At 46.6% G+C, this 15,481-nt stretch overlaps 1 protein-coding gene across 1 annotated transcript in view; it reads left to right on the forward strand.

The window, feature by feature from the left end:
• The window catches only part of Atp8a2 (ATPase phospholipid transporting 8A2), a 492,798-nt gene that overhangs the window by 448,768 nt on the left and 28,549 nt on the right, over positions 1–15,481 (forward strand). Inside the window, exons 34-35 of the mRNA XM_032917468.1 lie at positions 1,580–1,668; positions 7,896–8,000. Of these exons, the coding sequence (XP_032773359.1) occupies positions 1,580–1,668; positions 7,896–8,000 (194 nt within the window). The remainder of the gene's footprint in view (positions 1–1,579; positions 1,669–7,895; positions 8,001–15,481) is intronic.

The following is a 15,481-nucleotide window of genomic DNA, read 5'->3' on the forward strand; positions in this document are numbered from 1 at the left end:
TCATAGGATTGAAGCTCAGAGGCAGAAACTGTTATCAGATGTGCACTTGGTCAGGTAGACTGTGTAGGTGCTCCTGACTAGGGACACCATGAGTTTGCTCTGACAGGGGACCTGCGGGTAGAGAGGGCAGTGATGCAGCCTGAGTCAGGCTATGATGCCAGGCTGGGGCCAGTGCGCATCCAAGGGACAGGAGTTGCTCTGGGATCCCCTGACCCTGCATTCCCGGTGCAGTGGTGAGATGACAGTCCCAGCCTGCCTGCTCTCCTTCCCCCTGCAAACATCAGCCCATGATCTTTACCCCTGAGACTCTCTCCTCTGTGGGCTTCACCCCACTGTATACAGAGTTCTAGCAAAACATGTCAACGAGGTGGAAAGAAAGCCAGGGAGCAGAAGGACCAGCCATTCTTCAACTCTGCTTCCTTGGTCTGACATCTGCCCCTTGAAACTGCCTTGCCCAGTTGCCAGCAACTCCATGCTCCTCACCTCTGTTTACTGTTTAGGTTTTCTAACTGTAATGTACCCGGGCTCTCCAGTCCCCACCGTTTCTGTTAAGCACAAGCTGCTCCTGCCGTCTGCTCTTGTCCCAAATGTCTCGCTTTATTGGTGGTTGGCTGTAGTTCTCTGCCTTGCAGTCTCTGTGCTGCAACCAGAACCGTCCCTGGTTTAGCCTTTGGGGAACAAGGAAATACTCCAAAAGCTGTGCTCTGTGCCCTCTGTCCCCATCACCTACCTCTTTTCCTCTCTACCTGTCTTTTGGCTTGAGGTGTTTGGTTTAGTTTCTTGTGTCGCTGCTCCTGTTGCTCATTGGGGGAGAGGATCTTGGCACAGCATCTCACATAACCAGGCTGGCCCTTGAAGGGATTCTCGTGCCCCCATGTCTAGCTCACTGTGCCTTCTTGCTCTTGTCTTCTCAAGCCGAGCATGGCGGGTGGTGTGCACCTGTAATCCTCACCTGGCCTGGGAACGACAGGTTAAAACGGTAGGATCGAGAGTTTAAAGATGGCCTGGGTTACCCATCTCAAAAAGTAGGAGACAGAAAACTGGCAAAAATACACATCAAACCTAACAAATGAACGCTCCCCTAATTGCCGTGCATACCCATAACAAACCCCAAGTGATTCCAGGTCCCTGAAGCCAGGGTTTTGGCCATGGACATCTTGTGCTTCCAAATGGACAGAACCACTGACTTTTGTGCCAATCAGCTCTGGGACTCTGAGCCCATGAAGGGGAGTAAAGTACAGGGACCCACGCTGTAAAATGAGTAAAGGGAGCATGAGAGGGCAGTTTATTCCACAGTAGGATGTCTCTAACATCTCTCCCTGGGGGCAGGGAGAATTAGAACAGCATTTTGCTCAAGAGGGAGCTGGAAGTCCCAACACAGGGACAATGACTTACACTGAGAGAAAGGAGGCGAGAGGCAGCAGAGCCACACAGGAGCTGGTCCAGCTGTCCCTGGCTCCTCTGGGTGGAGTTAAGAATTCCCCTTGCTCCCACGTTGCAGGATGCTCTACATTGCTTTAAGCACATCCCACTGTTTGAAGGCAATGCTATAACAGGCTGTGACTTGTGTTTCTTGCAGGCAACTATGGTCCTGAGTTCTGCCCACTTCTGGTTGGGTTTGCTCCTGGTTCCCACTGCGTGTTTGATCGAGGATGTGGCGTGGACAGCGTAAGTGTAAAGTGAAGCCTGACCTTCAACCTTGCCCCTCTGTCCTTGCAGCTGTCTCTCACATGAGGGGTATGGGGATTCAGAAGAAACAGGACTCCTGACCCTCAACAAAGGAAGTTTTGTTTTATTTTAAGCTCATGCTTAAAGGAAATACATTTGACAGGAAAAAGAATACTAAGCAGAAGTCACATGACATTTGATAGGGGTGTTGTCTTCTGTGTGGTTGCAAGGCCATTTCCAAACACAAATGTGTTTCATCGCGTTTAGGAAACACGACCTGAGACTCCTTTCACATCTTAAGGCTGATGCTAAAGCAATCACAAATGGTGCCTGGCTTGAAACTCCGTGTGTAGAGGGAAATCATAAGCGTGTACCTCACTTCCCCGACAAAGCTGAAGGAACCTTCATTCTTCTAACCAACTCACTCACAGTGGGAATCCCGCCAATCAAATTCTTCCTGAGAATTTATAAGTCTGTAAGAAAACCGCATCACAAATACAAAATTATGATGAAGGTTAAATAGAAATTAATTCAAACTCGCTTTCTGCCTCTACATTTTTAAATGACATCGTTCCTAAAGTGTAAAGGAAGTGGTGTTGTCTCAGGAGAATATTAACCTTGAATTTCATTCAGGAGCAGATGAGAGTTTGCCCCAGTGCCGGTATTGGTTTAAGTTCGAATGGATCCAGTTCCTCCTAGAAACGTGGCCACGGTCCCTGAAAATTGAGACTTCTAGCTTGGGCAAACCACAATTATTTCAGGGCCCTGAGGAAGTGAAGTGAGATTGTTAACCCAAGCCTTCCAGGAAGACATCAGCCCTCATTTTTATCTACTTATTGCTCCTACACTCGACAGGGATTATTCTTGCCTGACGGGAATATCTTTTGAAAAAGTCTTCATTTGGGCACAGTCTTGACAACTGATGCAGAGAGAGGGGAGCGATGATTTCCCTAGAATGTTTTTGTTTTTCTTCGGCTGAGTTTTCAACTAAAAACCAAATGATTTTAACTCCTTAAATGCCTTGACTAACCAGTGCTTCTGTTTTGTTTGCTATAACTATGTTCTGTAAATGGCACAATCGAAACTTTCAGGATGATTATATTTAGCCCGGAAAGGTTGTTTCCTTAACCTAATAGATGCGCTGTGAGAAAATACCCATTCTGTTATTTCCTTTGTGAGCCAGTAGGCCCAATTTTGGTACAGTGTGTTTACTCCCTAGCTGAACTGTTGCAGCTCTGCTAATAAGTTAGTTTTAGGGACACAGTTCTTGGCTTGGCTGAGAGTCTGATGGGAAGTAGTTACAGGCTCACAAATTCGTCCCTATCTTAATTCGGCTATCTTAAATTAATGTCATGAAAACAGAGTTTTATTACGGCTCCTTCTGCCAAGTGGGTCTTTAGCAAAAGTATCTTTGTTCCATCTCAAAGAGAATGTTTATAGATCGCAAGGGCTCTGCCTCCTCCTGTGTTTTCAGAACCCCTTCCAACAAATCCTGTCACCGTGAAGCAAATTATCTCCTCCCTCTAACAAGACTTGTCTGGGTTCTGTTTGTAAGACCCAGGCTATAAAATTAGCACCATTTACATATTAACGAAGATAAATCAGACGGTACTGCTTCCAACTCCAACATATGGAAAGAGTGAAACTCACTTCCTCTCCCAGGAGCTTGCCAACTGGGCTCCAGCCGGAACCAGAGCCCCTCCGAGAGTTGAGGAGCCAGCAGTAAAAACTGTGCTTGCCTGTTGTATTGTTGAGGTCCCAGGAGCTGCTGCCTGACAGGGGCGACACAGCTTCTCTTAGAAGTGGCATCCCATCACCTGGCCCTACTGACTTACATTACCATTTCCTGAATGCATTTTGCTTTTGACTTACTGGGAGAGGCTAGAAGAACAGTGTATTAAACCAGCTGACGTTTGGGGGTGTCCAAAGCATTGCCCATTTGCAATATCCGCTTGATGCCATGAAGAATAAGAGTTTGATGAATGTACGTGGGCATTGTCCCACTGAGCATCAGGCCCATATTCTGTGTAATATTATACTCTAAGCTGGAAATATTTGCCAAGGCAAGTAAATTAGTGGCTCATCCAAGGAGAGGAAGCATGGGGTAGACAGGTTACCCTGGCAAAGGCACAGGACTCACCTGTGATCTTTGTGACTAAACTGCAGTTATGCAAAGTTTTAAATGTTCTCCACACCACCACCCCCCTGCCATACACACACACACACACACACACACACACACACACACACACACACACACACACCATGCTCTACATGAGTAGTTCTCAACCTGTGCATGTGGGGGAGGTGACACCTTTCAGGGGGTCACATGTCAGATATCCTGCTTATAAGATATTTATAATTCATACCAGTGGCAAAGTTATAGTTATGAGATAACGATGAAAATAATTTTATGTTTGGGGGTCACCACCACATAAAGGAACCACATGAAAGGGTCAGGGCATTAGGAAAGTTGAGGACCGCTCTACAGTTCTAGTAGCAAATCTTCTCTCACTGAGCTACACCATAGCCCTTGTTCTTTTCTTTCTTTTTTTTTTTTTTTTTTTTTTTTTTTTTTTTTTGAGATAGGATCTTTCTGTGTAGCCTAGGCTGGCATTGATTGAGATTGGGATTCTCATGCCTCTGCTTCGTGAATGCAGAGGTGGTAGCCCCAGGCACTGCCACCCTAGGGGGGTTGTCCTGTCTTGGAAAACTTCCACACAGAGCAGGCCTTGACTTCCGAGTGGACATCTAGGCACACCTGAGACAGGGAGTGCCTCTTTCTAGGCACCGCTTGCCTCCTTGCCCTCTCCTTGACTTCCATCCCAGGACTGGGCTGTTAATAGTAAAAAGAGAGAAACCGAGTGAGGTAATTCACTTCCCCACAAAGTTGGTCAGCTTTCTGGGTGAAGACCCATCTTTAGACTATCTCAACTCAGATTGTGGAGCACCATCAAAAGCCTCAAAAGTTATGAGGGCTCAAATGGCCCTATCGTTTATTAACATAATTGGTTATATGTGATCTCTGGCTAATGAGAAGCCTTGTTAGAAGCATGGGGTGTAAATTGCCCAGAACTCTTTTAATATCCATCAGCCTACACTCTCCCAAAAACGCTCAGCGTGCTCAAGTAAGCTGCCAGGTATGGCTCTGCCTCCAGAAGTTGGTTACTGCCACTCTCTATAAATGATACAAAACTCAAGGCCACCAAGCACAGAGGAGCATGCTTCCTTTTATCAAACTGTCCTGTCTCTTACCAGGCATCACACAATACACTCTGCAGTTCCAGTGTTCATTTCATTATAATTCCAGAGAGGGAATTAAATTGCAATAAAGGTAATTTATGTGTACAAGTGGGCCTTGGATTGCCTTTTTTTTTTTTTTTTTTTTAACATTCTACCCAAACCAATTTCTCCCGAAGCACACTGTGTTTTTATTTTCATCCACACCAGAACTCGATGTTTTCACTTAACTTGCTGCCCTTGCGTGTTGGAAAATACGTTTTTAGAAACAAAAGGATGAAAAGTTCATGCTGTTTCTTATTAAAGTGCCTAAGGGGACACGAAAGCAAAGAGGGGCTGAGACCAGGGGGAGGTGGACGAGAGAAGGTAGTGGGGGTGCTGAATATATACACATACACACACACACACACACACACACACACACACACACGCACACACACACACATTGATATGGATGTGTGAACATCTCACATTGAAACCCACTGCTTTGTACACCTAATGTTCCTAAGTAACCTAGATCCATCCTTACCCGTGTCAGAGAGCTCACAGTAACTCACCTGTCAGTCACCAGACGCCCCCACTCTATCCCCTCTGTAGTCTCCTGCTGTCTTGAGTGGGGTGGGATGAAGGAAGTCAGACCACCAGAGACAGGACACAGATAATCCGACTTCAGAGTTATGACTCAAACCTTAGCCCTCAGTGAGACCTGACTGCCCACCAGTGTAAATGCTCCTAGGCTTTCCTTGATAACCAGTCAGTGTGAAATCACTGAACACATGTGCTACAAGGAGATTTAAGATCCTCTTTCTACGTCAGTCCTTTGTAGATCATGGTTCTCAAGAAAATGGCTTTAAATTGCAGCTTTAAATTTCAATTTGCATGCAGAAGGAGTCCGGGCCTCCCCGGCCTCACAACCCAGGGCTTTCAACAGTGGCCCGTTCCCAGGCTCGCTTACAGAAACCAGCCTGACGTAGCTGCATCTTCAGAGAAAACAGTTTCTGGTTGGTGGAAGTGAGCAAGCCATAGCCCTCCTGAGGCCAGTGTAACTGCATCCTGGTTGGTTTTCTGCTCTAGGATTCGGATTCCATTGCCTATTTCCACTCCATGTCCATTCTCGCTATCTCACACCCAGCAGACTTCGTCTTTCCTGGCCCAGAAGACAGCAATAGGGCTAACAGAGGTTGTCAGTCCTGTGCAGAAGGAGGAGGAAGATGGATCAGGGACCATCCGGACACTGTGGGGAAGCATGCAAAGTGACTTTGAGCAGGATGAGGCACACCACTTGGTTTACCATCAGCACAGCCCATAAGCTTGCATGGGACCAGGAACGTTCAGCAGTATCGGACAGTGACATTCTAGAGTCCTTCCTCTCTCCCTCAAAATGTTGGCCATTTTTTCATTTACTGTTTAACTTAAGATTCCACGGTCCCCGCTTTGAACTTGATATTTTATCAATACAGAGCCTCAGAACTCCCTTTGAAGTAATTAAGGTATTATTATGTGCTAAAGCACGTGTGGCTTGGGCTTGTTTACTCTGTGGGGAAGGATGGCAGGCACATCTCCCGCATCCTCCTGCTCGTACTCCATTACAGATTAAGGGGGAGTGCCGGGTGACCCCGCTCTATCTGAGTGGGGCCCCTGTCCTCATGGGCAGAGGGCTTCTGGGAGGAGCGAACCCCCATCTCCAAACTGTGCGGGGTCTCTGTAGTCGACTTCTGAGCAGTCCCACTCAGTGCCTGCTCCTAGTGAGTCTGCAGCTTGGTCCATCACTACGAAGCCCTTGCAAAGCCGGTCACGAGGGTCATGAGGACAGCCAGCACCGCTCGCTCGCTCTTGCTTCTCATGCTTCTCCTCCATGCAGGACTCCTCTCCCTTCACCTTGCCTACTTTTAACTCTCCGTTGTTGCCTACAGTTTCTTCACCTCTGCATTTCCAATCTGAGGATCAAGTTTAGCTTCATGTACTTTAGTTTCAGATATTAAAAGAAATTAATGCATAGACACAAGATGTATTTAATGAGGAAATAGAATATATTGAGGGGGAGTTAATTATTAAGCTGGGTGTGGTGGAAGGGTAATTCAGTAGCACAGCATTTGTCTAGCATGTACTATATGTCTGGGCCCAGTCCCCAACATAGCAAAAACAAAAAAAGATAAAATGTCCTGAAACCAGAAAAGAAGCTCTTTAGGACATACTGCTGCCTCTGGGAACAACAGTGTGGTTTTTAGTTACAACAAATTGCATATAGCCGTGGGGTACAGCACAGGAGTTGAATACATGACAGGCCATGGCTTAGCTTCAATTTCAGAGGAACCCGAGATTGGCAGATTATTTGGCCATTGCGAGGGATTTAATGTAGCCAGGAAAAGGGGAGCGGGTAATTCCTCCACTCTCCAAGAGGAACCAAGCATCCCGGCCAGGTTCCCTCTGTGGCAGGGAACCAGCACTGGATTTCCTGAGTGAGTCACAGCCAGAGGAGGATGGGCAAGCTGTACCAAACACACGTTCACTCCAAACCTCAGTCTGAGGTTTCGTTCGCCCTGGGAACATGAACTCTGCTATCCTAAACCCCATCTCTGCTGAGGCAGTGGCTCTTTTCACAGCAAGCAGGGAGACAAGAACTGCTAACCGCAGCCAACAAGGAACCAGCCCCCGTGCAAAGGGAACAGTTTCAAAATTGTCATGTGCTTCATTCATATCCTGCCGTGAGAGCGCTCAAGAATAACTTCTTGATCTTTGGGGCTCCTGTTGTCCTTGGTCAAAAATGCCTGTTTCCCAAGGTTATGTGTGTGGGGGGGGGCTACCTGCAGTTCACAGTAAAGGGCTCCTCTCTGGTGCTCAGGATGCTTTGGGTTGGGGAGGCGAAGCTCCTGAGACATTCTCAGCTTGTGCAGAGGGCACCTGGGTGTGGTGAGAATAATTGCCAGTCTTCGCAACCGTGTCACAGCCACTTACCATCTCCCCTCTGTCTGTTCCTCCTCCTCTAGGGCCAAGCACACCTGCAGAAAGACACTGCTGGAGGAGGTTCAGGAGCTGGAGACCAAGTCCCGAGTGATGGGCAAAGCGATGCTCCGAGACAGCAATGGGAAGAGGTGGGCTGCCCCCAGCGAGCTGTCCTGTCCCCTTCTGTCTCGCATTTCCCCTCCTTGGCTGGTTTTCAAGGGGAGCGTGGTAGGCTCGGTTTCAGGCGTTCTGATTACATGCTAAGAATGCGGTCCTGGTGAGCTTCAAATTGCATCTTCTCAGCCGCCCTGAGAATCTGAGTTTCTGGGTCACTGGGCCTGTCCCCAGGTAATAGTAGTGGTTTTGTTGGGGCTGGGATGTGGCTAAAACAGTCTTGTGAGTAACCGGCAGCAGAGCAGTGTTTTCTTAAAGGGAAGGAGTAGAGATTTAAAGTTGGGCCTTTTGGATTCAGGCCCAACCATGTTACCCAAAGCTGAGCGTGTAAACCAGTAGATGGCTAGCTAGGGAGAGCTTCTTCTGTCTGTGGAAGTTTCATTACAGTGCATCTCAGTAACCCTGAGGGGTCCCCCTCTATCTATATTTTATATGTATGCATGTTTTTGCCTGCATGTAATGTATGTCTATGTACCACACGTGTGCAGTACCCACATAGGCCAAAAAAAAAGGGGGTCAGATCTCCTGGCTCTGGAGTTACAGATGGTGGTGAGTCACTGTCTGGGCACTGGGAATTGAACCAGAGTCCCCTGGAAGAGCAGCCAGCTCTTAGTTGCTGAGCCGTCTCTTCAGCCCCTTGAGGGGGGATAGTTTTGATGAATTACCTTGACTTGGTAGATCTGAGGAAGGTTGAGGACACTCCTGGTGCAGAAACTGCTGCTTCGCCTCCTTTGTCCCCGAGCACATAGCTGCTCTGCCCTACACCCCACAGGTGACCGGGAGGCGTGTGCCTTCCCTCCCCTGAGTTCATCTAATCAGGGTCAATTTATCAAAAATCTGTATGTTACAAAAGGCGATGTCTCCCAGCCGAGGATCATCTACAGTGTAGACAGACCTCTGTGTTTGTAATGTGGAACATCTAGAAAAATCTGAGCACTCTTTTCCTTAAAAGGAAGGAAGGTCTGTATCTAATGTTTAATGAAACAAAGACCTAGATGTAGGGTACTTCTAGAAGTTTCTATGTTGTTGTATATTGTATTCCTCTGAACTATCTTTCACAGCAATGGAATCAAAGATACTTGGTTTTTAAGGAAGGAGATTTTGGGCTGGGACTGAATCTCAGTCCATAATGTCCTTAGAGGGCAAGCACAGGGACCTGAGTTCAACACCAACAGTATAAAAAGCCAGGCATGACAGCACTTGCGAACCCAGGGCTGGAGAGATTTCTGGGTAAGATGATGGATTAGAAGCCTAATCACTGACCTCCATGAAAGAAAAGTCAGTATAATGCACAGTGAGCTCTTTACTCCAGCACTAGGGAGGTGGAGATGGGCGTATCCCTGAAGCTACAGTTAGACAGCCAAGGTTGTCCTCTGGCACATACACATGGAGAGAGAGAGAGAGAGAGAGAGAGAGAGAGAGAGAGAGAGAGAGAGAGAGAGAGAGACAGAGAGAGAGAGAGAGAGAGAGAGACAGACAGACAGAGACAGAGACAGACAGACAGAGACAGACAGAGAGAGAGACAGAGAGAGAGACAGAGACAGACAGATGCACAGAGAGAGAGAGATGCAGAGAGAGAGAGATGCAGAGACAGACAGACAGACAGATGCAGAGGACAGACAGACAAACAGACACATGCAGAGAGAGAGAGAGAGAGAGAGAGAGAGAGAGAGAGAATATCAAGCATTTTAAAGGTTTTAGAAATATCTCATGTATTTTATTTATGTATAGGTATTTTAGGGAAGGTTTCAGAGCCCGTGGGTAGAGTTTTGTTTTTGTTTATGGCTAGCTATAATTGTTTTAGATTTATTTTATGTATGTGTATGTTTGCTTGCACATTCATATGTGTACCGTTTGTGCCTGGTGCCCTATAAGGTCAGAAGAGGTCTGTGGATCCCTTGGAACTGGAGTTACAATAGTTAATCCAACATGCAGCTGCTGGGAACTGAACCCTGGTCCTTATAAGAGCAGCAAGTGCTCTTAGCCACTGAGCCACCTCTCCAGGCCCTTTAGCTTATGTTTTAATAAGTGAATGCATTAAGCATGATAAATATTGGTATTTATAAGCCAACAAAACAAAAATTGCTGTCTTCCCTAAGCTTAAAACTGGAAATGGGGGTGCAGCTCAGTGGTAAAGAGCTTGCCTAACATGCCCAAGGCCCTGGATTTCATCCCAACCCAGGAAGAAAAGCAAAACAAACAGACAAATTTAAACCTGTGACTAGTTGGTAGATTCTTTTATATGTCAGACAATTTAGACACAGTTCTTAGCACCTACTAGATTTCCAATGACCTATGATATTTTCTGTGACCTGAAAAGGCATATTCATGGGCTGCAAAAGGTGGATCGGGGAACTCGGGAAAACTGAGAGATTTTCATGAGCAAAGATAAAATGCACAAAAATGTGATAAACACGTTTGTCATCCCAAAAAGAACATGGAACCTCTTATAGATCCCAAATTCTGAATCCTACATGAGATTGCTAAACAAGCATAAATAATCTCTGGGTAATAATGAGTCTCTCACGGCACAGTTGTCAGTTCTCCTGGGACACACCAGAGAAGAGCATTCCATATACTATGATGCGTGTTGTGCTTCTCTGGCCTCACATGGCCTGGAAAGTTCTTTGTGCGGTCAGGACTTGGCAGCAAGCACCATCAGAGGACTATCTGGCTGGGGCCGCCCTAAAGACTTTCATGCTGAAGATGGGCTGGGGAAGAGCATAGGGCATAAAGGACCGGGGAGGACAGTAGCAGTGAGCACGACTCAGGCAGAGTCATTCTCCCACCTCCAGTTTGCTAATCTGGAGTCTGTGTGACCTCTGGCTGAGCCTTTAACCGAGTGCCCTTGGGCAATCTGGGAACGCAGTAACACTGTCTCTTCATCCATTGTAGACAGCTAATGCTTGAGGGGAGGAGGACGGTTTATGAAATGACATAGACAGACTGAGCCATTAGGAGGGTGTGCAGTATCGGCTGTGAGTTTGGCCAGAGAGTCACAGTATGAGGGGCTGTGGACTGTTAGCCTTGGAAGAAGAGTCTCTCTTCATAGAAAGACGGGAGCTCTCTTTGTTTTGTTTTGTCTTCTGTGCTGTACTAGGAATTGAATTCAGGGCCTTGCCTATGCTCCATGCCTGAGTTACACAAAGCCCTTGGATTTGTCTGCAAAGGGGGGGACAGAAACACAGTTCCATACCATCGACCTCAGCAGCCTGAGGGGTCCCCCTAATCTAAGGGGCCTCGACTCACACTAAACCTAGATTTGTGGCTTCAACTCAGAAAAGAAAAGAATCTCCGGCTGAGCCAGTACGAGCAAGAGTTGGAGGTTTTTATTAAAGATATTTTAATATCGGCTCAGGCATGATGAGTGGGAGGGAGACACCCAGAAAGTCATCCCCATGAGCAGGTCTCCACTCACGAGCAGGGAGGAGATTAAGGTGGTATGGCCGCCTCAACAGAGACACTCAATTAAGTATCTTAGAATTATTCATATATGCCATTTTGGGGGCACTGATTTCATTTCAAAAGGTTTTTTGGGACACACTCACCCCTTACTCTCTTGATAAGGTCAATTATAAGGTAGTAAGGGTGCCTTGGATTGATTTATAATCTGGTAAAATAAAACCAGGAGCCACCAGGACTGCACAAGGGGAGCAGTACATATCTTTTCCCTGTAAATTGTGTTTCTGGTAAGATTCCTAGAAAACTGCAGGTTAGTAGGGGGAAGAAAAGACGCCTTCGGTAGTTGTTAACTATTGGAACCCTCGCTTCACTGCTGATGAGAGGGTTTGAACCCTTTCCCTCTCACCTCTCCAAGGCTTTTCTTGTCTTAAAATCTCACCCTAAATGTGTATCTTCCTGTCTGTCCAGTGGCAGAATGGACATGGACCACCACACTATACACCACAGCCACCTTTCTGTGGCAGTGAGGAACCTTGGGTACCCAGGGCAAGCATCCTACCTCTGAGCTCTCCCTCCCTAAGCCTCATGAATATAGAACTTTTAAAGTACTTGTTTTTGTTTGTCTGTTTGTTTTGTGTGCATTGATGTTTTGCCTGCATGTGCGTTGGATCCACTGGAACTAGAATTATAGACAGTTGTGAGCAGCCATGTAGGTGCCGGGAGTTGAACCCGGGTCCTCTGGAAGCGCAGCCAGTGCTCTTACTGCTGAAGCATCTTTCCAGCCCATGAATATAAGTTTTAAACATCCCCTAGGTAGCATACAGTTGTAGAAATTTTTAATCCCAAACCAGAGTTTCTGCCCTGCCTCGATCATTCAGTTCCCTGACAAAAGACACACACAGCCTTTATATTTATAGTAAGCCGTAAACAGCAGAGGATCTGGGCAGATATCTATTCTCTGTGCTGTTAGAATCTGCTTTCCTAACAATAACCCTGAGTTATTGCTTACGATGTTTCATCTGGGCTACTCTTAACTCCAATTGGCTGGTCCTCAGGGCCATGTTTTCTTGACTCCTAACCCATGGTGACCTTTTCTTCCTCCTTATCTTCTCTCCCTCAAGCTTTTCCTCTGACCGCACACCCCCCTCCCCAGTCCAGGAACCCTAAACCCCACCTATGTCTCTTCTGCCCAGCTATTGGCTGTTGGCATCTTTATTTACCAATCAGAAGTAACTTGGGGACAAGGACACATAGCATCTATGTAGACTCTCCCGGGCAACCAAGGCTTGGGGCCCATACTTAATATTGTGATACCCAGCAAAATACTAACCTCAATAGCACACACCTTTAATCTCAGCACTCAGGAGGCAGAGGCAGGCAGATCTCTAAGTTCAAGGCTACCCTGGTCTACAGAGTGAGTTCTAGGACCACACAGAAAAACTCTATCTCGAAAAATCTAAACAAATAAATAAACAAACATCTGTTTAGTGAAATCTACCTCCAAATGTGCAAGCAAATCTCAAAATGTAGCGCTTGTATATGATTTTTCTACTTGCTACCTCTGAAGATCCATGCTCCTAACCTAGACTGAGTTTCATGATTTTGTTTGATTATATGTGTGCACAGCTAGCTGAACACGTGTGTTCCTATGTGTGCTTGCCACACGTAAGGTCAGCCTTTCCTTTCTTTTTATCCAATGCTTCATTGTGGGACTGCTCACCAGAGATGGGTGGGGACCCACTGTCCTCAAAAGTGCCCCATCTTTGTTTTTCTACGTTCTAATTGTTCCAGGTTTGCTGTGGGCCCTCCGCCCACTAGATAATAGAGTCACGTCGTTCTCTTCAGGAGTCGTTTCGTCCACTTGACCTCTGGCGAGCTGCCTCATCCCTGGTCTTTGATCACTTTGGTTTGCTTCTTTCACATCTGCTTGGATTCCTGGGCACCTTTGTGCTGGGAGGGGCCAGTAGGGAATGGGAAGAGGGTTGAGCTCATCTTTCCTTCTGAAGATTATTTCTAGAGTCTAGAATCTAGACTCCAACTAGGGCACTGATCACAGCACTCTTCTGCCTCTGTTCCTTCATTCCTTCCTCCTATCCATTTGACTGTCAGTTCACCTTACCCATGGTGTGTGTGTGTGTGTGTGTGTGTGTGTGTGTGTGTGTGTGTGTGTGTGTGTGTGTGTTTTATTGGCTCAGTGGAGGAAGCTCCATAAATATTAGTTGACTGAACATCTGGAAAAGCAAAAGTCCAACTCAGTAAGGTGGCAGAGAGGAAAGGAGGGTAACATGGCATCCGGTTTGGTGGTTTATCTCAGAGGTAGCCACAGAGAGAGAAACAAGGGTGCCGCGTTCACTTTTTTTTTTTTTTTTTTTGAAGATTTATTTTTATTTATTTTATATATAAGTACACTGTGGCTGTCTTCAGACACACCAGAAGAGGGCACCAGATCCCATTACAGATGGTTGTGAGCCACCATGTGGTTGCTGGGAATTGAACTCAGGGCCTCTGGAAGAGCAGTCAGTGCTCTTAACCACTGAGCCATCTCTCCAGCCCATCACTTTTTTTTGCCCATAGAAAAACCATTTCTCTTACAGGTTCAGGGTAGGGGAGTTGGAGAGATGGCTGAGCACCCAGGTCATGCTGCTCACAGCCAAGTGTAGCTCCAAGCTCCCACTCCAGGGGATCTGACACCCTCTCCTGGGATCTGTAGACACCTGAACTCATGGACATACGTGCATGCAAGTGTGCAACACACACACAGGCATACGCATTATTTAAAAATAGCAAAAATAAAAAAAATTTAAAGAAAATGCATATCTAAAGGCCGGTGATGTATCTCAGAAGGTAAAAGGCACCTGCTGCTCGGCCAGACAACCTGAGTGCCTGGGACCCACACGGTAGAGGGAGAGAAGTGACTCTCAAAAGTTGTCCTCTGATTTCCATACACCCACATTCTCCCAAAAATTAATGAAAAATATATACTTAAGAAAAAAGGCAGATCTCAGATAGAATCCCAGATGGCATTAGCTCAGAGCCATGGGTTAAACCAGGAGCAGCCATGCCTGGGCCAGCCTCTGTACCCAGGCCTCAGCCTCCAATACTCAGCTCCATCCTCCACGGACCTTAAGGACAATCTGCCAAGCCATGGCATTTAGATCCAAGTCATTGATCCAAGTCTAGCAGTTCGTTAGGAACGTAATCATGGGAAATAAAATAGAAATCTTCAGGCATTAACGTTTAAAAACCCCTTCGTGCCAAATTTCTAATTACAGTTTTGAGACGGTATCTAGAGTCCTTCTGTATCTTACTCATTCAATAGACTTTTTAATTTTCTTACATTTATTCCTGGGGTTGGGGGTGACACAGGCATGCCGTGGCGTGGGCGCCGATGTCAGAGGACAACTTGGAGTCAGTTCTCTTCTCACCATGCATGCTCTAGGGTTCAAACTCAGGTCACGGGGCATAGCAGCAACTGAGCTTTACCTGAAGAGCCGTCTCTCCGGCCCCAGTAAACTAATTTAACCTATCACTTTGATGAACTTATGTAAATCCCAGTCTTTCACTGTAGTTTAGATAAGCCATTAAGCTTTCTTCAACATGCCTATTTCAGTTTGAATCTGAATGTCTTCCACAGGTTCATGGTTTGAATGCCTGTGTCTCATTTATCTCGCTATTCTGGGAGGTTCTGCAAATGTTGGAAAGAGGGGTGTGGCTGAGTAGAAGTGACGTCTCTGAGGTGTACCTGCCCCCAGTTCAGCCTCACTCGTCACCCAGCCCCCTGTGATGTGAATGTCTTCCATCACATGTCCCACCACCATGATGGGAATGAAGGAGACTCCACCATGCCTCCCCTTCCCTACTGGGCTTCATCCCTCTTCTGTTGTTTCTTCTGGGGTTCATCACAGCTATGGGAAAGAAGCTGGTGTGATAATTCTGTGCTGTTCCTTGAATTAATCAAGCTAACCTGTGGAATTCGTGCACAAGTAAGTCCTGTGCTTAAGACCCTGAAAAGTCAAGGACCCACCGGAGAGTTGGACCAGGAACAGAATGTTGC

The sequence above is a fragment of the Rattus rattus genome, chromosome 12 (assembly GCF_011064425.1).
Source record: "Rattus rattus isolate New Zealand chromosome 12, Rrattus_CSIRO_v1, whole genome shotgun sequence".
NCBI classification, from domain to species: Eukaryota; Metazoa; Chordata; class Mammalia; order Rodentia; family Muridae; genus Rattus; species Rattus rattus.